Source organism: Equus caballus, chromosome 1, assembly GCF_041296265.1.
Source record: "Equus caballus isolate H_3958 breed thoroughbred chromosome 1, TB-T2T, whole genome shotgun sequence".
NCBI lineage: Eukaryota > Metazoa > Chordata > Mammalia > Perissodactyla > Equidae > Equus > Equus caballus.
In genome coordinates this window covers 89,630,060-89,656,833 of record NC_091684.1, presented here as the reverse complement: position 1 = coordinate 89,656,833, position 26,774 = coordinate 89,630,060, and the positions used below count along the sequence as shown (strand labels likewise).

General features: G+C 39.3%; 1 protein-coding gene across 2 annotated transcripts in view; it reads right to left on the bottom strand.

Moving 5' to 3' along the window:
- PCNX2 (pecanex 2) overlaps positions 1-26,774 on the bottom strand; it is a 281,728-nt gene that overhangs the window by 51,440 nt on the left and 203,514 nt on the right. For both annotated transcript variants that reach the window (XR_011437820.1, XM_001493597.5), the window contains exons 24-25: positions 10,112-10,170; positions 6,924-7,139 (exon numbers count right to left, since the gene is read on the bottom strand). Coding sequence is in view for 1 of the 2 variants with exons in the window: in XM_001493597.5 (XP_001493647.2) it covers positions 6,924-7,139; positions 10,112-10,170 (275 nt within the window). In the remaining variant the exon portion in view is untranslated. The remainder of the gene's footprint in view (positions 1-6,923; positions 7,140-10,111; positions 10,171-26,774) is intronic.

Below are 26,774 nucleotides of genomic sequence, written 5' to 3'. Positions count from 1 at the left end.
AATAGTCTCATCTTCCATTCAACCTCAGCCACTCATTTCCATAGTCAAAACCCTAGACTGCTTAACCCAAAAACTGGTTCCCCACTATAAATATTGGTTTCAAACATTATACTCTCCAGCAACCACCTCTTATCTTTCCAGCTTATTTCCTCTAATATTTCAACCTCAACAAGGGTACAATCCTTGTACCCTTTGTGGATCCAGGAAGTCCTATCACCAGGTCCTCTTTCCCACGTCTCTCATACCCTTACTTCCCTCCTTTCTCAACTTACATTCCATAGCAAGGCATTATAATCATTATCACCCCCTTGTATACACTATCAGTTCCCTTCTCCTTGTCTTACTTCATGAAACGCATTTGGCTTAATCCCATCCTGATTAATTCCAACTTTGCCCTTCCATAGCTGCACTCATGAAGCCGAACATGGCTTAGAGAAAAACACAAGCAATATTAACAGGTCTTCCTTTAAAATCATGATCACTAACCTCAAGTGAGCTATTCACGATGCCCAACTATATTTCCCCACCCCACTCCTTCTCCCATTCTCCTGCCTGCTCTCTAACACCCACTCTCTACTTGCATCTGTGCTCTATGTTCTCCCTTCTCTCCTGTGACTGTGGATGAACTACCACGGATTCCATCCTCCCAGCCCTTCGGATTCCATCACTTTTCATCATAGCAAGCCCTCTTCTTTCCTTTGCCTGGAATTCCTCCATTCTGCTTCATTGCTGTGGTAGGGCTTCCGATGCCCACTTCTCTCCCCAGCCTACAGACTAAGGTTTAGGCTGTCAACCTTTCCTGTTACAGCAATGTATCAACGGGAAGTCAGCAGCTGCTCAACTTCTCCCCTTGATGCCAGCTGTGGTCCCAAGCACTGGGATAACCACCAACAACACCTACTCCCTGGAGGGAATTATACTCAAACTCCAGCAAAGAAAAGAAGTTCAACTTCCCCCCAACTACGTCGTATGGTGGAAGCACTTCATATCTCCTGAACTGATGCGCTGTCAGAGCTGGAAAGGAAATCACACTGAGGTGCTGGCAAAGAAATCGAGGCTCTGAGAGGCCAGGTCCCAAGTGCTGCCCTGTTGAATATCCTGATATAAAGTGGGGGTTTTTGAACTAGAAAAATGATATGGGGTGTTTGAAAGGCTGCACAAGTGACTGAAGGCATTACATCCCAGTTACTTAGTGTTTAATAAACCAGATAAACACTATGGCACAAATTTCAAACAAATACCTGAAAGGAGGAGTGAAGGAAGAAGAGAAAATGATCACGTAGAAAGAGAGGTTCTGGTTAAAGATAAAGAATCATTATTAACTAGCGGTGAGCCTCAGGAAAGTACTCATCTCCTTGGGCCTTGCTTCTCCCATTAGTTAAATGGAAGAAGGAAGTGAGGGGATTGTGGCCGTCTGAGGGTGCATGTCACCTTCACAGGGGAGTGCTCCCTCCTTAGCTCAGAGTTCACCACTGTCTCATAGAAGACTCCCTCCAATACCTTTGTCTTTTTGCTCCTATTCTTGGTTCTCCGCCTCTTCAGACAGTATTTTCAAGTGGCCTGGCTCCTCTAGTTGGCAGCACTGTGACTCCTCATTCATTCCTCTCCTCTTCTAAGAGAAATAAACTAACTCACCAGCATAGGTCACCTAGACGACTAAAGGAGAACAGAAACGGATTGAACAGATAACCAACTCTCATTTTTCCATTTTCCTGTGTGCACCTACTCAAATGATGGTAAATGGAACTTAAAATCCAACAGATTCCATTTCTTTTAAAAACCCTTGAACTTGATGCCCCTCACACTGTTGGCCTTCTGAAGTGCATTATCTGTTACCTTGACTTGGATTTAAAGCCAATGATTAATCTGTCAACTCTTGAATGGTTTCCTTAAAGACTCCCTGGTTAGGTAGATGAAAGTAATACTCATAAACCCAAGAGCACCAGGGGCACTGCAACCCTGTTTCCTTACATTAAAGAGAAAAGAATACATTTCTATTCTGGGATGCATGAACCAAGAGGAGCAGAAGAGAAAAACATGGCTTCCTTATTTGTATTCTTGATTTGGATTTGTACTGATCATTCACTATAGTACCAGCCAACAGAAATAGGATGTGCCATGGACCTTGATCAATCTTTTGGGCTACCTAGGATCTATGTTTGGAAAATTATCCACTGTGCCAGAAACTGGCTAACTGTTCAGCAAACCCCCTTACTTTTTCTCCTGGGTACTTAGCTATACAACATTTTCCAGCTTCTCTTGTAGTTACGTCAACTGTGGACATTAAAATGTAAGAGCAAGTGATGTATCACAGGTTCAGGCCTGGCCCATAACAATCGTCCATGGAATTCTCTACTCGGCAGCTTGATATTGAAACCCAGGGTGACCTCAAAAGCAAAGTGCTAGGGAATAGGCAGAGCTTCCATTAGCCAGGTCCCTGGTAGTGTGGACTGGAACCATCCGCCACCCCCACTGCCTTCTCTCACTGACTGGACTCTATGTGAGTACAAAATAAACATCTATTGAGTCAGTCATGAGATTTGAGACAACTATTACAGCAGTTAGCATGACTTCAACCAATGTACCCATATTATGAGTCTCACCTCCCACTACAGGAACTGAAAAATCAGACACTCTCTTTCCCAGACACCTTTGCATCTAGAGCACATACACGTGATTTCAGCTTTGTCCATCAGATGAACCCACACCAGATGTTGGCTAATGAGCTGGTGACACAAAGAAGCAGGGCTCATGGGGAACACATTCTGGAAGGGAGGTGGCCTCCGGGGCTCTTCATCCAGTTTCCAGGGCAGCAGTGGTAGTGGCAGCATCCAGTATCCGGGGTCATAGTGATGATGTGAGGGCACTGCCTGGGTCCACCAGCTGCGATGTGACCTCGTCACAGGATTAGTGCTGTGGTGTGATTTTACACCTGGCTCTTGTCTGATCGCCACCAAGCCTGCTTCTCCAGCCTTCTCAGCAAGTCTGCGCCTGTGCAGTACCTTATCTCGCTTAAGCTAGAGTTGATTTCTGTCACTTGTAACTAAGAGTTCCTATTGATACAAATGCATCCGTTTCAGTGAGAGAAAGACAGGTGGACCTCCTTGCTCCCTGGCCTTGGGGAGGCTGCCGTCCGTCCGCCGGGGTGTATTATTCATTTCCTGAGAGTCAGGCTGTGCTGCGAGCAGCTCGGGTTTCCACTGACGGCTTCAGTGCGCTTCAGGAGGAGAACCAGCACATCTGTATTTTGACTGCCCCAGGTTGTGCTAAAGTAGTTTAAAATTTGACCAGAAGCAAGCCGGCTATTTGGGAAAGTAGGAAATTGGAAAGAAAAGTGAAATGCTGAAGAGCTCTTTTACAAAAATACCTGAGGAGAAGAGAGAAAACAAGAGCTTCCCTGGGAATACTGTATTATACGGTACAAAGAGATAAAAAACAGAACAGTCATTTTAGGTCAACTGGATTCTTCCTGCAACAAAAGCATAATTTAGATTTTGTCAAGCTCTATGCTCTCTTAATAGCCCTGTGTTCCAAACTATAGCAGAACTAGGTCAAAGAAAATGTATTGTACAAGAGAGGGGGGTATGAGGGCAAGTTAAACGGCATGTTTTTTCTCAAGACATCATTATTGTGCTTCAGCCACCCCTACAGCTAGGTAACTTTTCTCCTCTGGTTGGCAGGAGGAAGGAAAATTACCTCAAGGCGGTTTCACCTTAAATACAACCACTGCCTCTATCTTGTGTCTGACGGACCACATCTACCTCAGTTTCAAGCCTCCTTCCACCTTTCACTGGATGCAGTTTCTGGAGTCTGGTATGTTGTTATAAGATGGGCCCCCAGTGAATCATGCAATGGGACAGGGCCCCTTTCCTACCACTTGAATCTGAGCTGTCCTTGGGAATGGCTTTGGCCAATGGAACGTGGCACAAGTGACATGGTGCCTGTCCTAAAGGCTGGGCCGGAAGAGGCCTTGCAGTGTCTATGTTCCCCCTTTTGGAGTCCCAAGACCACCCAGCTGTGAAGATTCCTCATCCAGTCCACTGGAGGCTGAGCAGCATCTGGAGGAGAGCCACAGGGCCAGGGTTGGTAGCCAGTCCTGGAAGTGGCCATTTGAACCTTCCAGTCTGGCTCAGCTGCTGGGTGAATGCAGCTGCATGAGCAACCTGGGGTGACAGCAGAAGTACCAGACGACCCACACAAGAGTAAGAAAGACCACGTCCTTGTTGTCCAAAACCATTAAGTTTTGCGGTGGTTGGTTATGCCCCCGAAAATAATTGATGAGGTGAGACCAAAACATCTAAATGTGGTAGATTAAGATGTGATGAGGAGCTGGCAGACAGACAAAGTACTATAAACTTCTAAAACCTAATGAACTTTAAAACCCTTTACACTCAAAGATCAGTTAAGTTTGCTAAAGAGGCTGTAAGCTGAAAAGAACTGCGATAGAAACTATAACTCAGCATTAACAAGGCTAACTTTAAAAGTTCTTCCTTTGAAATCCAGGAAAATTCCAGGAACAACTGGAGTTCTCAAAATAGATGATTCTGTTGCATTATTGCACCAGAGACAGTTAATTTCCACTGCCTCTTCCGGCATTTTCTGGCATTTGTGCAAAATCTCAGAGAAACTCTGCTTCTCTGATTCTTCTGTAGAATCTAATCACTACTCCCTCAGCCCAAGAACCTTTTCCAAAGCAAGCTCCCTAAACTAGATTCCTAAAACTCATAAAAATGCACAGAATACACGCCTAAATCATAGACCCCACCACTCTAGAAAAAAATCTTTTGTACAAGTTTGCTTATGAATATTAACAAAAGGAATGGATATTCACAAAACTTAGAGATTTTCATTCAAAGAACCAAAAGACTTGATCTTCTTGAGGTAATGGTGTTAAAGATGTGAAATGGGGCAATTTATTCTTGGCTAAGAGGTGTCCTTCTGTCACTGTGAAGTTCTTGGTGGCTGCGACCTGGCTCCTACCTACCTTCCTAGCACTGTCTGCAACCCGTTCCTCCTAAACCACCTGGAAACCACATCTGGCTACTTCGTGCCTCTCTGTTATCACCACAGCAGTTCCCTTCTCTCCTGCAGCCTCTCCTCTGTCAAACTGACCCACACTTCAGTCTGATTCCAGTGCCCCTGCTCTGGTCCCCGTGGCACCTCAAGTATGGCGCTGCCACAACACTCATCGCTCTGGACAGTAATTGCTTATTACGCATCTGTCTTCTACTCAGGGCTCCGAGTTCCTGAAGGTGGGGGCCTTCACTTCTGTATTCGTAGCACCCAGTCCAGTGCTTGACATATAATTAGTGCTGAATAATGTCTCCTGAATGAATGTAAGACTCAGCTGTCCAATTAGCTATTTGATATATCCACTTGGATGAATCAAGGGCATTTTAAAATGAAAATATCCAAAACGGAGGTCTGGATTATACGCCCAAACCCTAAAGTCATGCTCCTCTTCCAGGCTTCTCAGTTTCAGTAAACGTGCCTCTGTTCACCCAGGCACGCAACCCAGAAACCGGGGAGCATGCTGAGCGCCCCCCACTTTCATCACTCCCCCATCTAGTCCGGCTGTTCCCGCTTCCCAGTCTCCCAGCACTTGTCTGTCTCGATCATCTTCTCCTGCTCGGGTGACTGCAAAACATCCCTAAACAGGCTCCGTGTTTCCGCTCTTGTCCCCTATGATACCTTCTCCACACAGCTACCAGAACAATCTCTTAAAGTGCAAATTAGGTCAGTCATTTCCCTTTCCAGGACCCCTACAGGGCTACCCATTACGCACAGAATAAAATGCAACCTCCTGGCCCTGGCTGTGAGGCCCTGCCTGACCCAGCCTCCCGCCCCATCTTGTGCGACACTGCCACCCGCACGCTATTTAGCTCTAGTCACATTAGTCCACTCAGGTGTCGGGAATGCTCTGAGATACTCCAGACTCATCCATTCAGCACTTATCAGTTCCTGGCCTGGAACATTCTTTCTGTTCTCCTCCTCTAGAGGCCTCTCGTGATGATCCCATCTAAGGTGGCACCTCCTCACGCTCACTCTCTGCAGTGGTTTCCATCACAGACCCCATTCACGTCCTTCAGAGCATATTCCCCAAGCTGTAATTAGCTGGCTCCTTTATTTACTTGTTTATTTTCCATGTCTCCCACTGAAGGGAAACATCCTGAGGGTAAACTCAAGGTCCCGTGCCCACTGTGTCTCCAGCATTAGAACAGTGCTTGGCACAGAGGAGGTGTTAGAAAAAAACGTATTGAATGAAGGAATAAACAAAGAACACAGAAGAGGGGAACATGAGTACATCTGTCATGCTAACCCCTGTACACCCCACACATGACTCCAGCATCTGATTAATGGGAAAACTGGGTCACACTTTCAACATTCAGGCTGACTCAGTAACCACAAAGCAATAAGCATTCATGCATGCCTTCAGACACACGATCTCATTAAAACCACACAACTCTACGAGGCAGCCATTCTTCTTCTTATTATCATTTTACAAATGAAAAGAAAAGCTCAGAGACACTCAATGACTTGTCTGCAACAGCCCCCAATACCTGTAACCCACAGAACTAGGTTCTGTTTTAGGTCTGGCTGACTCCACACAGAGCCCTTGCATGTTCCACGACCTCCTGTTGGTTCTGAGTTTTTCCCAGAAGGATTGAAACCAAAGTTCTGACTTGCTTTTCCAAAGGTTTACACTAGACTATATGTTTCACTTTATTATTCCCCAGTTAACTGGGGTTTATTTATGTCAGAATACATGGATAAAGGCAGTTGTAGCAAGCTCCCTAATTCTCATTCTATAGGACAGGCATTAAATTCTTCCTCTTTAATGGTGGCTTCTTATTGAAAGCTTTGCATGATAATTAACTCTAGTGACTGACTTCCAACAACTTCCGCAATGAAGAGATTCTTACCTCGGAATTCCAATCCTCGAAGTTGAAAGGTGACAAGACCATTGCCGATTTCAATCAGGTGAACAAAAGCATTGAGGTAATCGGAAGCCAAAATAAAGCAATCGCCAGAGCTGTAGTTACCCCATCGACCAAGAACTAAGTCTCCACACAGGGACTCCTGGAGGGCCCTGGTCAAGTGCTCGTAAAAGATGGAATTGAGATTGTTGTCATCGTTCCCTAAAGACAGAACAAGAAATATGCTCAGTGAATGTTTATTCCCCATGTACTCGGATCTAGGAAGCAGTGAGTTGTCATTTGATGAAAGGCAAATCAGACATTTCAGATGCTTTGCCCATTTTAGTGGATTTTGTGAGACCCTCTGCTTTTTTCCCTCTATACTCGTTCTGGGCAATCTCATCTACACAAATGGATTGAATACAGATCTGTCTAAAAGCAGACCACTTACAAATCCCTATCTCCAGCTAACATCTCTTTTCTATCTCTAGACCTATACACCTTCTTGTCCACTTAACATCTTCTCTTGCACGTCTCAAGTGCTCCTCACCTTCAACATGCCCAAGTTGGGCCCCACTTCTGTTCCCCATCTTAGTCAGCCATAACCTAGGGATCCTTGTTTCTACTCCTTCATATCTAAGCCTCTCAATTTTACTTTCTTCAAGTATTTTTTGCATCTTTCTACTTTTCTCCATTTCCGTTATCCCTACCCTATTCCACGCTATATTATTTCTCAAGGGGACAACCACAATAATCATGTGTCTTACCTATGTATCTTCACTGGGATCTGCTACCAAATCTATTCCCTACACCACAGCCAGAATGAGCTTTGCAAATTGAAGAGCTGAACAAGCTACCTAGGACCCCCCAACACCATTGCTCAAAGCCCTTAGTGGTTTCTCAATCCGCTTAAGATAGAGGGAAGACTTCTTAACATCACCTATAATGGATCCCATATAATTTATCATTCACAGGTATAAGCTAGGACGGTCCTGAGCAAACTCAGGATATATGGTCACACAGAGGCACTGTGTGGTCTGCTGTCTACTTCAATCTCCATCCTTACCTCACACGAACTCCATTCCGCCAGCTCCCTTATGCTCAGCAACAGAGAAGTTCTTTCAGTTGAGTGACCCACGTGCCCCTTCCCACCCTGGGCCTTTGTAGATACTGATCTTTCTGCCTGGGTTGCTCTTCTACTCCCCTGTGGCTTATTAACTCTACTATTCTTTAGGCCTCAGCTCAATTACCACTTCAAGGAAGCCTTCATTGACCGCTTCACTGGGCCAAATTCCCTACTACAGGCTCTCAGCACTGTGATCCTCTGCTGGGAAGCACTCGTCACGGTTGGAATTTGACATTTGGTTTTTGTGTGTATGCGTGTCTATAGTTATTTGATTAACATCTGATTTCGCCAATGCACCATAAAGTGAAGGAAGACAGATCTATGTCTGAATTTGCTTCTCTTTGTATCGCACTAGTAGCAGAATTCCTAACATGTAGTAGGAACGAACTATATAGCTGTTGAATAATAGATAACCCCATAGATCATACAGCTTCTTTAAGAGAAATTTTGTTTTTAAGAACATACCCATCAAGTAACTCCAGGGGTTTTTTTGAAATCAAAGTCATCGAGGCATAATTTACAGACAATAAATGGCATCAATTTATATATGTATATTATATAATACATATATTACATACATATATAATACATATAATACATAATACATATATTATATATATTATATAATATAAACAATTATTGCTACTATTATGTTATATACAAATATACATTTTTACATATGTTATATATACACAGATATAAATTATCATATTATATAGATGTCATTTGTTGCTTTTAATCATATATATATAAAAAACTCAGACTTCTTGAGAAATATATATGATAAGAAGATCAGATTATGAATATCTTTGCCGGGCATTCATAATAGCTAAAAGCTGAATTGAAATCGGTGCATTTATAACCTAATTATGATTAATGGAAAGAAATAAACCATTCTGTGGGCTGAGTCATGTCATGTAGTTTAATAAAGTATCAGGATGCTTAATCTCCTATGCAGATTAAGCCTGCCTGACCTGCCATTAAATTCATTTTCTATGACGAATCATCATGCATCTAATTAGACGCTAATTAGAGATTACTTTGGGTCTCTGGCACTTCTAAAAGAAAAGCCTGAATGAGAGAATTTACTTTTGTTTAATTGTTCAAACTCTTTGATGTTTAAACAAAACAAAACAATTTAAACCATTAAAAGTGGAGATCTTCTTAGAACACATTGACCACACATCTGCATGATTAGATTAAAATGAGACGACAATTATGGATAACTAGAGGCATGATGCACTTGTGAAACTGTCGTATGCCTGTATCAACCGCCCTGCAATGCCACAGAGTCCCACCGCTGCACATCAGAGATATTTGTACCCCAATCGCCCCTCCCAAGTTGTACTGACACAAAGTTCTACAAAAAATAAAGCCCCCTCTCCAGGTATTTCAAATTTCAAATTATGATTTCAAATTAATCATGTGTATGCATTCAAATACAGATAATGAGCATGATGCAATTCTTCCTAGACAAAATTTTTGGCACCGGGGGAGAGGGAGGTGGATAAAAATAGAGAACAGTTAAAATTTGCATTCTGATATGAGGGAAAAAAGGGGTAGAATGGTTAAAAATGAGATAGATTATGAAAAGAAAAAGCAAAATAATTTTCTAGCAGGTAAATCTTTCCAGAGCTTAAAGTTGAATGAAGTTTCGGAAGACTTCTGGAGCCTGGATCTTGGAATGGTTTGCTTTTGTGGACATCATAATGTTGATGTTTTTTCAAAGAATGTTTTGCTAAAAGACCAATACCAAGGTTTATAGTCTGTATTTGACATTTATCATACACATACTAAACTGTCTTTAATTAAAAGTCATTCAATGCTGAACGGGTACCTAGTCAATTCTAAATAATGGAGGAGTGCATTTCCAAACCAAGTCAGGAAGATTGATCAGTCTACCTGCACAGTTTCATTTTTCCAGTTAGCATATTTACCAATAAATGCATTGTCTCCACCATGATTAAAAAGAGTGAGTACTGAATTCCCGTTTTTGGACTGAAGAAATCCATCTATACAACAAAATGAATAAACAGTTTTAAAAAAGAGAAGGAAGATATCCTCTTACCTGGATCTTTTTCAATTTGGACAACCAGTCTTGTGTTGGAATTATCCACACGCCTTGTACTGGAAGGGGCCACAAAAGGGTAAAAGGTCATGATTAGATCTCTATGAATGAGCTAGTGGGTTTGGGCATCAGTTGTGTGACTGGGAAATGCAGGGGAGATGGAGCTCACATATCGGGATGACTGGTCCAGTTGGCAATGCTGCAGGAAGAGAGGGGTCTCATGTAAAGAAGGGAGAGAAAGTACAAGAGACGTGGAGGGAAGAGATGACTATCAAAGGTTTAAGGAGAATGGCTTTGTGCCTTCTATCAGTTTTGAGCACTGGGTCCACAAAATAGATGCAAGCACTTGACCTGCCAGTGAAATGTCACTCACTTTCAGAACCTGAGAGCAGTGCACACACAAGCATCTTTCTTTTCAAATTGATTCCAGAAAATCATGGTGAGTCGTCAACGTCTCCACCACTTGTTTTCAAGAGCTGGGCACGTTCTTAAAGGCCTTTCTTAGGTTGCACCACGAGAATAAAAATAGCTCTCACCAACTTAGGAGAAGATGAATTGTCTGTAACCATGGTAACAAGTGGCCACAAGAACCAGTTTTAAACCTCTTCAATTATGACAACTCATCTCAGTTCACAGCTTTTGCAGGCCAGCCAATCCACGGCTGACCCTTGCTTCTGAAAGTCAGCCAGGGAGGGAGAGACTCACTCCAGACTTCTGAGGGGTGACCGATCAACAACAGTCTCCCAAAGTAACTGCCTGTGCAGATACCCACTCGTGCCTCTAAACCGTCACAGTCCTTGAACTTTGCATGTCCCGAAAACCCTTTATAAGTGCAACAGTCTGCTGTGCTCAGAGAAACTGTACCTGACCAGCTTTGTCTTTTTATTTCACATATTGATTGGTGGTCTTGTCATCCTTTGAAGAGGGAATATGAAATTGACATCAACCATATGGAGTTGATATTATCCAACGTTTGTGACCTACAAAATGGCACTTTCATATGGTTTAACCTAAACCATTAAGAAAGGGCTTTCACTAAAAATATATCATTCACCATAGGGTTACATATAAATTTCAACATAACAAGGGTCCTATTAGTGTTTGTGAAAAAACTGACCTTTAGCTTGCCTGTCCCCTGCCATTGCCATCACTCTGCCCTTTGCTTTCTATGCTCCAACCACACCAGCCTTCGTTTTCCATGCCTTCAACACGGCCCAACTCCCTACTTCTGTCACCCTCCCTGCCCTCCATCCTTTACAGCTGCTGAGTCCTCCACGAGGAGTACTCCATTTCCAGTCCCACCCACTTTTCCTCCCGGACTCAGCTCATCCTTCAAGTCTAGCTCAAGTATCACTTTCTCAGGGAAGACTTCCCTGATGCCTGCTCTAGGTCACATTCGTGTGTCATGTGCTCTTTCACACACTGGGCCTCTCCTTTGGAGCACCAGTCAAGGTTAATATTACTAATAATGATGACAGCTTATGCTTAGGTAGCACTTCCTTGTGTAAGTACTTTACACGTATTAACTCATTATAGCCGCACAACTACCTTATGACGTAGATGCTACTACTATACCCACTCTCACCGAGGGGGAACCTACGACACAGTGAGATAAAGTAACGTGCCCAAAGTCACAGAGCTAATAGGTGGCAGAGCCAGGATCTGAGCCCAGGTCAGCGGGCTCTGGAGCCTTTACTCCACACTACGTCATACACTTCTTTGTGCAATTATTTGATGCTGTCTGCCTCTTACACCAGACCATGTACTACGAGGGCAAGATTTTTGCTCACACCTCGCATGTTGTAGTCCCTCAATAAACATCCGTTGAATGAATAAAGGAATAGTCAAAGCTAACACTGTTTCTGAAGTTTTGTTCTCTCATGATACCTGCTAAGAAGAAAGGGCACTAGCTGCTACAAGATAACATTGAAACATGATCGTTGACATACTGAGTATGATTTAATACATGATGAGCACTTGTTGGTAATGATGCTTAAGAAGAAACCTCAGACTGTAGACTTCTTTTGTGAACTTGTCTCTTGGGAATCAGAAGAGATGAAAAGATACTTAGATGGAACTGCAATTTGAATAAATGAGAAAGTTTGTCTCCAGAAAAAAAAAACGTATTTACTTTTCCTTGCGCTTCTCAGATATTTGAGAACCATCTAGGTCAGATCCTGTTTGAGCTTCCTGGAACAGACTCCACAGACGGGCTGAAGAGAAGAAGCATTCCATGGCATCTCAAAAAGGCTGCTAGCTCCAGCATGCTGTTCTGTTACTGCTTCAGTTTTCCTTCTAAATACCCCGAGATCAGCTTTGAAAATAAAAGAGCCCAGGGTGGCAGAATATGAAGCAAACAACAAAATTTCCTTCTAATGAAGGCTGAAATCCCATGTTGGCATAGTTGGTCCCTAAATGGAATTTTAATTTCACCTTAAGACCTAGGACAAATGGAATTTTCAGCAGCAGAATAAATAATTTTTAAAGTGGGATTGAGCCAAAAGAAAGTCATTTACCAGACTCCTTAGGGAATTAAAACACCTTCTAAAACTATGTTAACTGGAAAGCTATCTTTTCAAAAGGCTACATAACGCAGGGTGCTCTAAATTCTGATGAGCAATAACTAAGCTAAGCTGCCTGTGCACCCCAGAGCCTCTGGCTCTCCACCAGACTCTAAGAAGGTGAACTGCCAGCCATACTGGGTAATTTGAGCTTTTCTCCAGTGCTTTCCTCCTGTAAATCTGGTGCTTACCACTCAAAGGTGCTAATTAACTCAGTAATTGGATTTCTGCCTTAACTGTCCTATTGCATGAACATCAATTCTGTTGCTCAAAGAGAAAATGGGGGCTGTATCTCACTCCCCAGTCTCAGGGGGACTACAGAATGCTGGTGCATCTGCACACGTATGCTTCTTAACACCTGCCTGGCAAAGTCACTGTGAATTGCTAGGCAACGTTGTCCTGAGGACCACAGGCAAAGAGTCTAATAATAGTTCTTTCTAGAGAAGTCGACTTACTCCAAAGCGTCTCTCCCTGATGTTAAGATGAAATGCAGATAGAAAAGCCAGTTTCCTCCCTTCAAACTTTGCTTTCCCACCTCCTGATCTGTCTCCCTAAGTCAAGAACTTTCTCTCTTATATGGTTTCATCAGAAGAGCTTAAATAACTTGAGTAATTTCCTTAATTATACTGCTTCAAATTCCCATTTGTCAGTGCACACAGACTATTTACGGTAGAAGTAATCCCATTATTTGATGGGCAAGCGTGACTGGCTGGAGTGAGAAGTTTGATGGGTGTCTGTTCATATGGCAAACCAAGATGGAGTTACAAACGGACTATATCCTTCTATTCATGGGCAGGGCAGCCTTAGAGAAATCTGGACAACGAGAAAGCAGCCAGAGCTCAAACAGAAGGACGCTGTCACCTTTTAAGTTGAATATATACTCGAGGTTCACCTGAGTTTGTTTTTCATCTTTCATTTTTGCTGCCACTGACAGCCACGTTAGTTCTCTCAAAGCCAATGGTGCTCTTCGAGCTCCTGGGTCGCCATGTGCTTCCGAAGGACTTGCCATAAGAAGAATCTCCTGAGGGTACTGTATTGTGCAGGTGGCAAGGTGGGCTATTCCCGAGCTCAGCCGTCTGGGAGGCCTGGCTTAGTTCTGGTTCCCCGGTACCTTAGGAGACAGCTGTTTGGAATCCTAAATTAAAGGTGGGGGTCTTTGTCAACATGGTTACCTCAGATGGGACTGAGCTTTGACTTTCTTTCCACTTGCCTTTCAAGACCACAAAGCATAGTTCAGTGTGGCTATTCCTTCTTCCAGGTCAGCAGATGCTCTTGGGGTGAAAATGGGTGTAAGTGCTGGGTGCTTGCCTTCTCCTGGATTTTGGCCTAAACTCTTCAGTACCTTGAAGGTTTTAAGAAAGTTATGGGTTTTTTCTTTATATTTCATCCATTTCTCTTTTGGTGCCCTCATTAGGGAAGACTGCTCTTAATTACCTAGAATGTCATTACTAGGAATTAAACTACTGTTATAGCTTGTAGAAATTATGAAAAGGGGAGGGGATTCTTTTAATTGCCTAATATATAATCAGTGTTTGTTAATATTCCATGGGCACTTGAAAAGGTATATCCCATTTCCTGTATGTACATGTAAGTGTGTGTGTTCCATAATACATATTAGAACTACATTATTAATTAGTTATTTAGGTCTCTATTTGGGAATCTAACTAACCTATATCCTTACCTAATTTTTGATTACTTGATTGGTCATGAACTGAGGAAACTGAATTACAGTTCCTACCCCTACTGTGTTTCTACGTCTTATCAAATTTCTTTTTATTCTTTTCTTTATGAATTTTTCTTTGTGAATTAATGCACTGATATTTATAACATATCTTCATTGTGAATTTTAATCTTCATCATTATAAAATGATCTTGATCCTAATGAGTTTTATCCCAAATTCGTCTGTGTTTATTTTTAAACCACAACCTCTGCTTTCATTTGTTTTCATTTGCTTAATACTTCCACCCATTGTCTTATTTTCAACTTTTCTGAGTCAATATATTTTACTTGTGTCTTTGCATTTGCTGAGATGTATTTGGTCATATCCTAACTTAATAGTTTATGTTATTATCTAATTTGATTGTTTCTTTGTTTTTAAACACATTACATTATCATCTGATTATAAAATCACAAAAGCAATACTATAAAGTCATAAATCAAAAGGTAAGCCCATGAACAACTCTCTCCCAATAAATGTGAAAACAAATGAAATAAGTAATGTCCTATAAAAGTACAACATACTAAAACTAACTAAAGAAGAAAGAGAAGAACAAAATAGACTTACAACTATTAAACAGATGGAGCTCAGTAGTTAAATAACCACCCACACATAAGAAAATACAAACATCTAACAAGAATGATTTACCAAAAAAAGAAGAAAAAAAGGTGAAAGGAAGAAAAGAGGCAGGGAGAGAGCGAAAATATGAATAATTACAGTGGAAAATAAGAACACAACTACATATATTCCTCTATTGTCTCTATTTAGAAGTCTCCTATCTGACAAATAAAAATGGCAAGTAATAGGATATATTGGAGAATATGAGGAAGCCATTTGGTGTAAACCTAATTCGGCCTGACCTTGTCTTTCCAAAAGGGCCTGACCAAGGCTGTTGAGCATGCATTGTATATCTGCTTTAGAGATTTCCTATGGCAAGAGCAAAAGGCCCTTGAGATAAAGGTGCAACTTCTCTCCCCCTCGCAATGTTGGCATCTCCTTAAAGATTAAGCATCTTTCTTTAGGCTGGGAACTGATTGCAGCGCTCATCTGTGACCCCCCCAGCCAGAGGCAACACACCTGCCATCCGGCGGCGCTCACTGAGACAGCAGACCTATCTGCCGTTTCCGTCAATCGCTGTGCTGACAGAGCAGCCTCGTGACTATTGTAAAAGGGACATTTCAATCATATGTGAAACATACTCTTTGAGAGTATATAACCACCCTGTATACCCCCACTTCTTTGGAGTGCTCTGTTCCTTTGTGGAAATACTCTCCCGGGTTATAATCCTAAGATTTAAGCTCAGAATAAACTCACCCAAATTTTCATTTATAGATTGGTTATGGATTATTTTTGTCGACATATCAGTCATTCTATTATTACTTAGCAAGTATTTTTCTGTTGTTTCTGAATGCTTTTAAGATCTTTTCTTGGTTGTTATTAACGCTCTGAAACTTCACTATTGTGTTTAGAAATGTGGGTTTATTTTTTTTATTATGGTCATGACTTGTTAGATTCCTGAGTCTAAGAATTCATATCTTTCATCAATTTTGAAAAATTCACATTATTTTCTCTTGAAACTATGCTTCTCCTTATTTGTTCTATACCTTCTCCCAAAAACTGCTTCTAGACTTCTAGTTGGCATCTTTCATATCTCTTAGCCCTTCTGGAATATTTATCATATCTTCATCTTTCTCTGCTGTATTCTTGGCAATTTTCTTAGAATGCTTTCCAGTTCAGCTCTGTTTGACTACTTAATTTATCTGTTATACTATACATTTTAATTACTGTACACATTTATATTTTTAAGCTCTATTTGTTCCAATTCGTCATTTTTGATAGCATCTTGACCTTATGTTTTTATTTCTTCTTATATGACTTTTCATTCTAAATGTGCGTACAATTTATTCATTTATTTATCTAGAGCTTTGGAGGGTCTAAGTCTGCTGTTTATTTTGTTTGCTGACTCTCATCCATGATGACTATTTTTCTCCTATGTTTTGTGGGATCAGATTGAGAGCCCGCTTCCAGTGGGTGTTCAGCTGTGGGATTAGGTGAGGATATGTCCCTCGAGAAGAAGTTCACATGTGCCTCTGCCAGTTACTCCAGGGGTATGATATACAAGTACCATTTTGATGTTACTGTCTCAACTTGAGGATTTCCAGACACAGGGAGTATAGTTTTGAACGCCAAATCCACACGTGGCACAGGCATAGCCTTGCACACTCACAGTGGAGACTTGTTCCCATTCTGATCTCTGGCTGACACAGCTGAGCTTCCTTGTCCGTGTTGAGAGTTCTCCTTCACTGAGGGAGAAGCCCTCCAAGGGTTTTGGCTTTATGTAGAAAAGTCCGTTCAAACTTTCTGCCTCTGTAGAACCAAGGCCTCAACGCCCAACCTGACATAGGCTTTTACATCTCAGCCGCTAAATTCCTGAGACCCGCAACCCTGATTCCCTCCCACCCCGACCCTTCCCACACAGCGGCAGTGGTTTTGCTGCTTCTGCTCCCTCTTTTTTCCAGCCCTTGGGAATTTGCTAACATTCTTGCCGTGCTCAAATAAGCATCGAGAAGGGATTTTACTATCTACCATTTCTCGGCACTTGTAGGAGGAGAAAGTTTTGAGAATCTCTAATCTACATCTCTTGTACCGAAAATTTCAAAACCAGATTTTCATTAGGGATAGAAAGATACTTCAGTTACACAGCTTTTGGAGGTAATTCAGTTTTAAATTACAAAATTGAATTCAACTCCATTTTCTTCATTCTATGCTTATAAAGCTTACCAAACTTTACACCACCCTCTTGATGAGGATCCCATCATGACTTATTTTGAACTAGCCTTTTTGCGCTCTGTTTGCATTTTCTTGACTCTTTTCTGATCTGCTCTCGTCTCCTACAGAAAATCTGTAAAACATATTCAGTAACTGCACTGTGTTCAGCCTACCTAAAGGTGACATTTCTAGGACTCTATATAAACCAATATGTGTGCTCACATGTAGCCATATGGGCAAAATGAGGCAATTCTCCTAACCACTAATGTTAGTGTGAAAGTCTATTTCCTGAAAGTCTATTTGAGGCCTGCAGTGAAAGAACACCTCATTATACTGGTGTCCACCACATTGCGTAGTCATAATACTCACCATACAAATATGCAGGGGACGGACCTAAGCATGAATGAATAAATGCAGGTTTGTTGTAGTCTTCTCAGAAGATGGAGTTAATATGATCTTCCCTGTTCTTCCCACTAAGTATAACCAAACCCCTGAATATTATATATAATAAAAATACCTTCTAAAAGGTAAAGAGAAGAAGGCAGATCATCCAAGGACTGTGGGACCCAGGAAGGATACTGAGGTAAGTCCCCTGGGTTTTGTTTTTGCCTCATATATCCCAGAAACTGCACCCAGAAACACCAACAGGGGCAGAAATGAAAACTCCAACAAAACCACACACTTTCTAGCCTAAGAATGAGGAAAGGAGTAGCCTAGTAAGATAGAAACCTTTTAGACAATAACATCGCTATTCCAGCCAAACACCACAGAAAAAACTGTGGCCCCACCTAACCCACACTAGCAAAGGCTGAATGGAGAACCTAGACTTCCACCCTTGCGAGGCAGTAATGAAGTGCTCCTTCTCCTCCCGCTGGGATGGTGTCAGAAGGCCCAGTACAGAGTTTGGATTTTCATAGTTGCCTGGGGTAAGGAGGCCACATGGAGAGCGGTAACAAACTACTTTACTCCCTCTCATCCAGGGGAGTATTAGCGAAGGTCTAGCGGGAAGTCTGAACTCTCACCCCCAACAAGCAACTTTCCCCATTGCAGGCGTCAAGAGAAGCTGAGTGGGGAATCCGGGCTTCTAACACCACCTGGAAGTAACAAAGCGGTGGCCCCCTTTGTCCTGCCAGAGTGGTGCCCGAGAAAGCCAGTTGAAACAGAGGTTTAAATAATACCCAGAATGTCCAGATTTCAATAGAAAATTACTTGTCATTATAAGAAACAGGAGGATCTCAAAGTGAACGAAAAAAGACAACTAATAGATGCCAACACTGAGATAACAGAAATGAGAAAATTATCTGACAAAGATTTAAAATTAGTCATCACAAAAACGTTTCAATGAGCAATTAAGAACACTTTTGAAAAAAATGAAAAAATAAAATCTCAGCAAAAAAATAGAAAGTCTCAGCAAAGAAATAGAAGATATAGAGTCAAATAGAAATTTTATAAGTAAAAGAAATACAATAAAAAATTTAAAACAGCAGAAGGACTCAATAGCAGAATGAAGGGGACAGAGAAAAGAATCAACGAACTGGAAGACAGAACAATGAATATTACATAATCTGAACAACAGAGAGAAAATAGACTGAAAAAGAATGAACAGTCTCAGAAGAAAATAGCACAATATTTTCAAGTGCCAAAAGAAAAGAACTGTCAACCCAAAATCCTATATCCAGTGAAAATATCCATCTGGAATGAAGAAGAAACAGACATTCTCAGATGAAGGAAAACTAAGAGAATTTGTCAATAGGCGATCTACCCAAAATAATAGACACAGGAAGTTCTCTAAAAAGAAAGGATACAATAAAAGGATGAACCTTGGAACATCAAGGAGGAAGAACAAGATAAGCAAAATATGAGCAAATATAATAGACATTCCTTCTTCTCATGTCTCTTCTAAATTACATTTTATAGTTGAAGCAAAAATTATAAAACTGTCAATGAGGTTCTAAATGTATGTAGAGAAAATATTTATGACATTATATTAGAAATAGGGGAGAGTAAGAGGACACGAAAGGAAGGTAAGGTCTTTGCACTTTGCTTGAATTGGTAAAATGACAATACCAGTACACTTTGATAAGTCATTTATATATAATATAATGCCTAGAGCAATCATTAATTGATACACTCAAAACTTGTTATTGATTTGAGAAATAAATCAAAATGGAATTCTAAAAAATTTTAAAGAAACGCAAAAGAAGACAGGAAGAAAACAAACAGGAGAATGACAAACAGAGCAAACAAAAAGCAAAAAATTAAATGGCAGACCTAAGCTCTAATACATCAATAATTACATTAAATGTAAATGTTCTAAATACACTAAGACAGAGATTGGCAAAGTGAATTAAAAACATGACCCAATGACATGCTTTCTACAAGAAGCATACTTCAAATATAGTGAGGTAGGCCAGTTGAAAGTAAAAAAATGGAAAAAGATATATTTTGCATACATTAATCACAGAAAATTAGGAATGGCTATATTTATATCAGATAAAGAAGACTCAATAGCAAAGAAATTTACCAAACACAGAGACAAAATGATAAAAGAATTATTCCATGAAGAAAACATGTTAATCCTAAATATGCATGCAGCAAACAATGAGGTTGCAAAATATGTCAACCAAAAGCCGACAGAACAGAAAGAAGTAGACAAATCCACAATTATAGTTGGAGACTTCAACACCCATCTCTCAACAATTGATAGAAAGACTAGACAGAAAATCAACAAGGATATAGGGGAACTCAACAATATCATCAACTAATAGTATATAATCAACATTTATTGACCACTCAACCCAACAACAGTCTATGCATTCTTTTCAAGTGCCCAAAGAGCATATACCAAGGTGGACCACTTCCTGGGACATAAAACAATCTCACAAATTGAAAAGAACTAAAAGAATACCAAGTGTGTTCTCCACCCATAATGGACTCGAACTAGAAATCAATAACTGAAAGATAACAGAAAAATATCCAAACATTTGGAAACTAAACAGCACAATTCTAAATAACCCATGGGTCAAAGATAAAGATTAAATGGAAATGAAAATACATTGAACTGAAAGAAAATAAAAACACAACTTATCAAAATTTGTGGGACACTGCTAAAGTAGTATCGAAAGAGAAACTTACATCACTAAATATACACATAAGAAAAAAGGAAAGGTCACAAATTAATTGTTTAATCTTCCACTTCAAGAACCTAGAAAAAGAAGAGCAAAATAAGCCCAAAGAAAGAATAAGAAAAGAAGTAAAGAGCAAAAGTCAGTGAAAATGAAGACAAACAACAAAAAGAGAGAGAAAATCAAAGAACAAAGAGCTGGTTCTTTGAAAACATCAATTAAGTTGATAAATCTCTAGCAAGCCTCTCAAAGGAAAAAAAAGAGAGAAAACACAAATTACCAATATCAGGATATATTACCAACCCTGCAGACATCAAAAGGAAAATAGGGATTACTATATGCACCTTTCTATGCATACATTTTACAAGTTAGATGAAATGGACCAATTCCCGAAAAAACACTAATTACCACAATTCACCCATTATGAAATAGATAATTTGTATAGCCCTGTAACTATTAAGAGAATTCTATTGGTAATTTAAAAACTCCCCAAAACAATCTCCAAGCATTGATGGTTTTGCTGGAGAATTATATCACATGTTTAAAAAAGAACCAACACCTATTATACACAATCTTCTCTAGAAATTACAAAAGGAAGAGATGGTTCTCAATTTATTTTATGAAGCTAGTACTACCCTGATACCAAAACCTCAAGTAGACAGAATAAAAAAAATAAAACTACAAACCAATATCCCCCAAGAATACAGATGCAAAAATCCTTAACAACATCTTAGCAGATAGAATTAAACAACATATAAAAAGAACTATACACCATGACCACGTGGGGTTTATTCAAGGATGCAAGGCTGGTTCCGTATATGAAAATCAGTCAATGTAATCCACCATACTCACAGGCTAAAAAAGAAACATCACATGATCATGTCAATTGATGTGGAAAAAGCAGGTGGTAAAATCCAAAAACAATTCCTGAAAAAGAAAAACTCTCAGAAAAAATAAAAATAGAGAGAAACTTCTTCACCTGATAAAGACCATCTATGAAAAACCTACAGCTGGGGCCAGACCAGCTGGCCAGTGGTGCAGAGGTTAAGTTCACATGTTCCGCTTCAGCAGCCTGGGGTTCGCCAATTCAGATCCCAGATGCAGACCTATGCAGTTTGTCAAGCCATGCTCTGGCAGGTGTCCCAAATATAAAGTAGAGGAAGATGGGCACAGATGTTAGCTCAGGGCCAGTCTTCCCCAGCAAAAAGAATAGGATTGGAGGCAGATGTTAGCTCAGGGCTAATCTTCCTCAAAAAAAACCAAAAAAACAAAAAAACCCTACAGCTAACATTATACTTAATGGTGAAAGACTGAATGCTTTTCCCATAAGATTGGGAACAATGCAAGGACATCTACTTTAACCATTCTTATTCAACATAGACGTTTTAGCCAGTGCAGTAAGGCAAGAAAAGCAATAAAAGGCACACAGTACAGAAAGAAAAAAAGCACATATTTGCAGATGACATGATTATCTAGTAGAAAATTCCAAGAAAGCTACAAAAAAAAAAAAAGGAAGAAAGAAAGAAAGAAAGCTCTCAGAATTAGTAAGTGAGTTCAGTTAAGTTTCAGGGTACCAGATAAGTATACAAAAATGAAATGTATTTCTATGTAATAACTAACAATGGATACCAATATTTACAAGCATTGAAAGAAAAAAAGGGAAAACTTAGATTTTGTTAAATCTAACAAGACATACACAGGACTGGTATGCTGAAGAACACATAAATTCTGATGAAAGTAACCAAAGGAGCTCTAACTAAATGGAGAGACATACTATATTCGTGGATTGGAAGATTCAACATAGTAGAGATGTCAGTTCTCTCCAAGTTGATATAAAAGTTTAGCACAATTCCTATCAAAATCCCTGCAATTTTTTTATATATATTTAAGGAAGACCACAAATTATACACAATCTCTTCACGAAAAATAGAAAAGGAGAGGACATTTCCCAATTCATTTTATGAAGGCAGTATTATTCTGATAACAAAAGCCAGATGATGACAGATGGAGAGGGAGAAAGAAAAGAAAGAGAAAAAAGGAAGGAAGGCAGGAAGGCAGCAAGGCAGCAAGGAAGGAAGGAAGAAAGAAAAGAGAGAGAGGGAGAGAGAGAGAAAGAAAAAGAAAGGGAGAGAGAGAGAGGGAGGGAGAGGGAAAGAGAGAGAGAGACAGAGAGAGAGAGAAAGAAAAAAAGAAAGAGAGAGAGAAAGAGAGAGAGAGAGAAAGAAAGAGACAAAGAAAGAGAGAGAAGGAAACAGGGAGAGAGAGAAAGAAAGGAAGGAAAGAAGGAAGGAAGAAAAAACTATAGATCAACATTCTTCAAAAATATATATTTATAAATATAAATTATTCTAAAATTTATATGGACAGGCAAAGAAATAATATTAACTAAAATAATTTTTAAAGAAAGAATAAGAAAGTGAGAGTTTACTCAATTTCAAGACTTCTCATGTAACCTACAACTAGAATGTACAATTATGTACTGGAGGGCTTTGGGGAGAAGGAAAAAAAAGATTGGCAACAGATGTTAGCTTAGGTCCCAATCTTTAAAAAATTTTTTACAAAAGACTTATCATGTAGCTTCAGTGATGAAAGCTGAGTAGAATTGGTGGAGAGAATGGCATAGATCAACAGAACAGAACAGAGAATCCAGAAAGAGATCCAAACAAATATGCCCTACTTATTTTTTAAGAATTTATTGAGGTAAGACTCATATAACATAAAATTCACCATTTTAACCATTTCAAACCATACAATTGATTGGCTTTTAGTACATTCACAATGTTGTATGACCACCATCACTATCTAATTCTAGAATATTTTCATCACCCCCAAAGAAACCTCCTACCATTAAGCAGACCCTCCCCATTCATCCCTTGCCCTAGCCCCTGACAAGCACCAATCTGCTTTCTGTTTCTATGGATTTACTCATTCTAAACACTTCATATAAATGGTTTCTTCAATTTTGTATAATGTTTTCAAGTTTCATCTATGTTGTAGCATATATCACTACTTCATTCCTTTTTATAGTTGAATAATATTCCATTGCATGACATATGGCATTTTGTTTATTCATTCATCAGTTGATGACATTTTGGTTGTTTTCACTTTTTTGGCTACTATGAATAATGCTGCTACAAACATTTATGTACAAGTTTTTTTTAAAACCTTCTTTGCAGTTTTCTTGGGTATATACCTCAGAGTGGAACCATCTTTTCATTTTCTTGATAGTGTCCTTTGATGTACAAAAGTTTTTAATTTGGATAAAGTCCAATTTATCTAAATTTTCTCTTGTTGCTCCTGCCTTTGGTGTTTTATCTAAGAATTCATTACAAATCCAAGATCATGAAGATTTACTCCTGTATTTTCTTCTAAGAGTTTTATAGCTTTAGCTTTTATACATAGGTCTTTGACCCATTTTGAGTTAATTTTTGTATATGGTGTGATGGAAGAATTCAACTGCATCTTTTGCATGTGGATATCCAGTTGTCTTAGCAGCATTTGTTGAAAAGACTCCTTTTTGCATTGGATGGTCTTAGCACTCTTATGGAAAGCCAACTGACCAATAGATACATGGGTTTATTTCTGGACTTTCAATTCTAATCTATTGATCTATAAGTATACTTGTACCTGTACCACACTGTTTTGCAGTAACAATGTAACTTTGCAGTAAGTTGTGAAATTGGCTAATGTGAGTCCTCCAACTTTATTGTTTTTAAGATTGTTTTGGGTATTTAGGGTCCCTCAAAATTCCATATGAATTCCAGAATGAACTTGCTTTTTAAGCAAAAAAGGCAGTTGTAATTTTGACAAGAATTAACTGAATCCTTAGATCAATTTGGGGTGTATTGCCTTCTTAATATTGTCTTCAAATTCATCAACATGGATGTCTTTCCATTTACTAACGTCTTCTTTAATTTCTTTCATTGATGTTTGTAGTTTTCATTGGCAACATCTTTCACTTCCTTGGTTAAATTTATTCCTAAGTATTTTGTTCTTTGTACACTATTGTAAATTGAATTGATTTTTAAATTTCTTTTTCAGGTTGTTCATTATTGGTATATAGAAATACAACTGACATCTGTATATTTAACTTGTTTCTTCAAAATTTGCTGAATTCAAGTATTAGCTCTAATAATTTTCCATGAATTCTTTAGGGTTTCCTATACACAAGATCATGTCATCTGTGAATAGAGATAGGTTTACTTCTTCCTTTCCAATTTGGATGCCTTTTTTTCTTGCCTGATTGCCATGGCTAGACCTTCTGGTACAATGTTAAATAGAAATGGTGAAAGTGGACATTCTTGTCTTGTTCTTTATCTTAGTGAGGAAGGCTTTTAGTCTTTCACCATTAAGCATAAGGTTAACTGTGAGTCTTTCATAGATGCCCAGTATCAGGTTGAGGGCATTCTCTTTTATTCCTAGTTTGTTGAGTGTTTTTATAATGAAAGGGTGTTGTACTTGGTCAAATTATTTTCTGCATCGAGATGCACTTGTGGTTTTTTCCTCTTCATTCTACTCATATATTACACTGATTAACTTTTATATATTGAACCAATTGCATTCCTGGGATAAATCTCACTAGATCATGATGTATAATCCTTTTAACAGGCTGCTGAATTTGGTTTGTTAGTATTTTTTGAGAATTCTGAATATTTTTTGAGGATATTCAAAAGGGATATTGGTCTATGTTTTTTCTCTTGTGATGACTTAGTCTAGGTTTGGTATCAGGATAATACTGGCCCCACATAATGATTTCTAAACCAATCCTTCCTCTGCTATTTTGGGATGTTTGAGAAGGATTGGTCTTAATTCTTCTTAACATATTTTATAGAATTCACCAGTGAATGCAACTGGTCCTGTGCTCTTCTTTGTTGGGAGTTTTTTGATTATTAATTCATTCTCTTTACTTGCTATAGGTGTATTCAGGTTTTCTATTTCCTCTTTAGTCAGTTTTGGTAGTTTCTGTGTTTCTATGAATTTCTTTAGTTCATCTAGGTTATCTAATTTGTTGGCATAAAATGGTTTATAGAACTCTCTTACAATCCTTTTAGTTATGTAAGGTTGGTAGTAATGTCTTCACTTTTATTTGTGGTTATAGTAATTTGAGTTTTCTCTTTTTTTCTTGGTCATTCTAGGTAAAAGTTTGTCAATTTTGTTGGTCTTTTCAAAGAACCATTTTTTTTTTTTTGATGAGGAATATTCACCCTGAGCTAATATCTTTTGCCAATTTTCCTCTTTTGTTTGAAGAAGGTTGTTGCTGAGCTACCATTGTGCCAATCTTCCTGTATTTTGTATGTGGGATGCTGCCAAGGCATGGTTTGATGAGCTGTGTGTAGATCCATGCCTCAGACTTGAAACTGCAAACCCCAGGCTCCTGAAGCTGAGTGTGCAGACTTAACGACTATGCCACTGGGCTGGCCCCCATCAAAGAACCAAATTTTGATGTCATTTGTTCTCTCTATTGTTTTTCCATTCTTTATTTCATTTATCTCCACTCTAATCCTTATTATTTCCTTTTGTCTGCTTGTTTGGGGTTTTGTTTGCTCTTTTTTTATTTCTAGTTCCTTAAGGTGGAGGATCAGGTTATGGATTTGAGACTTTTCTCATTTTTAATGTAGACAATTACAGCTATGAATTTCCCTCTGAGCACTGCTTTTGCTACATCCCATAAGTTTTAATATAATATATTTTTAAGTACCAGTTCTTATGCTATTAAGTCTAGTATCTAAAATATATAAAGAACTTTCAAGACTCAACAGTAAAAATCAAAGAATCCAATTAGAAAATGAACAAAAGACATGAACAAACATTTCCCAGAAGAGGATCTACAAATGGCAAACAAACTCAGAAAAAAGATGTTCAACTTCATAAGCCATTAGGGAAATACAAATTAAAGACACAATGAGATATCACTATATACATATTAGAATAACTAAAATAAAAGTTAGTGAAGACACCAATATACTACCAAGAATATGGAGAAACAAGATCTCGTACACATTGCTGGTGGGCATGTAAAATGATATAGCTCTTCTGAAAAAACAGTTTGGCAGTTTCTTTTAAAAAAATCAAAACTACCACATGACCCAGTAATTGCATTCCTGGGCAATTATCCTAGAGAAGTGAAGATTTGCGTTCATACAAAAATCTGTAGATGAATGTCCATAGCAGCTTTATTCATAATAGCCAAAAGCTGGAAACAACCCAGCTGTCCTTCAAGGGGTGAGGTGTTAAACAGACTGTGGTATATCCATACCATGGAATACCAATCAGCAATGAAGAAGAGAAAACTATTGACACATACAATGACCAGGATGAATCTCCATGGAATTATGGTGAGTGAAAACAGCCAATCCCACAAGATTAAATACTGCATGATTCCACTCATATAACATTCTTGAAATGACAAAATTATAGAGATGAAGAACAGATTAGTATTTGACAGGAATTAAGAAGGGAGGAGGGAAGGAAGGAAGAGTGTGTGCCTATA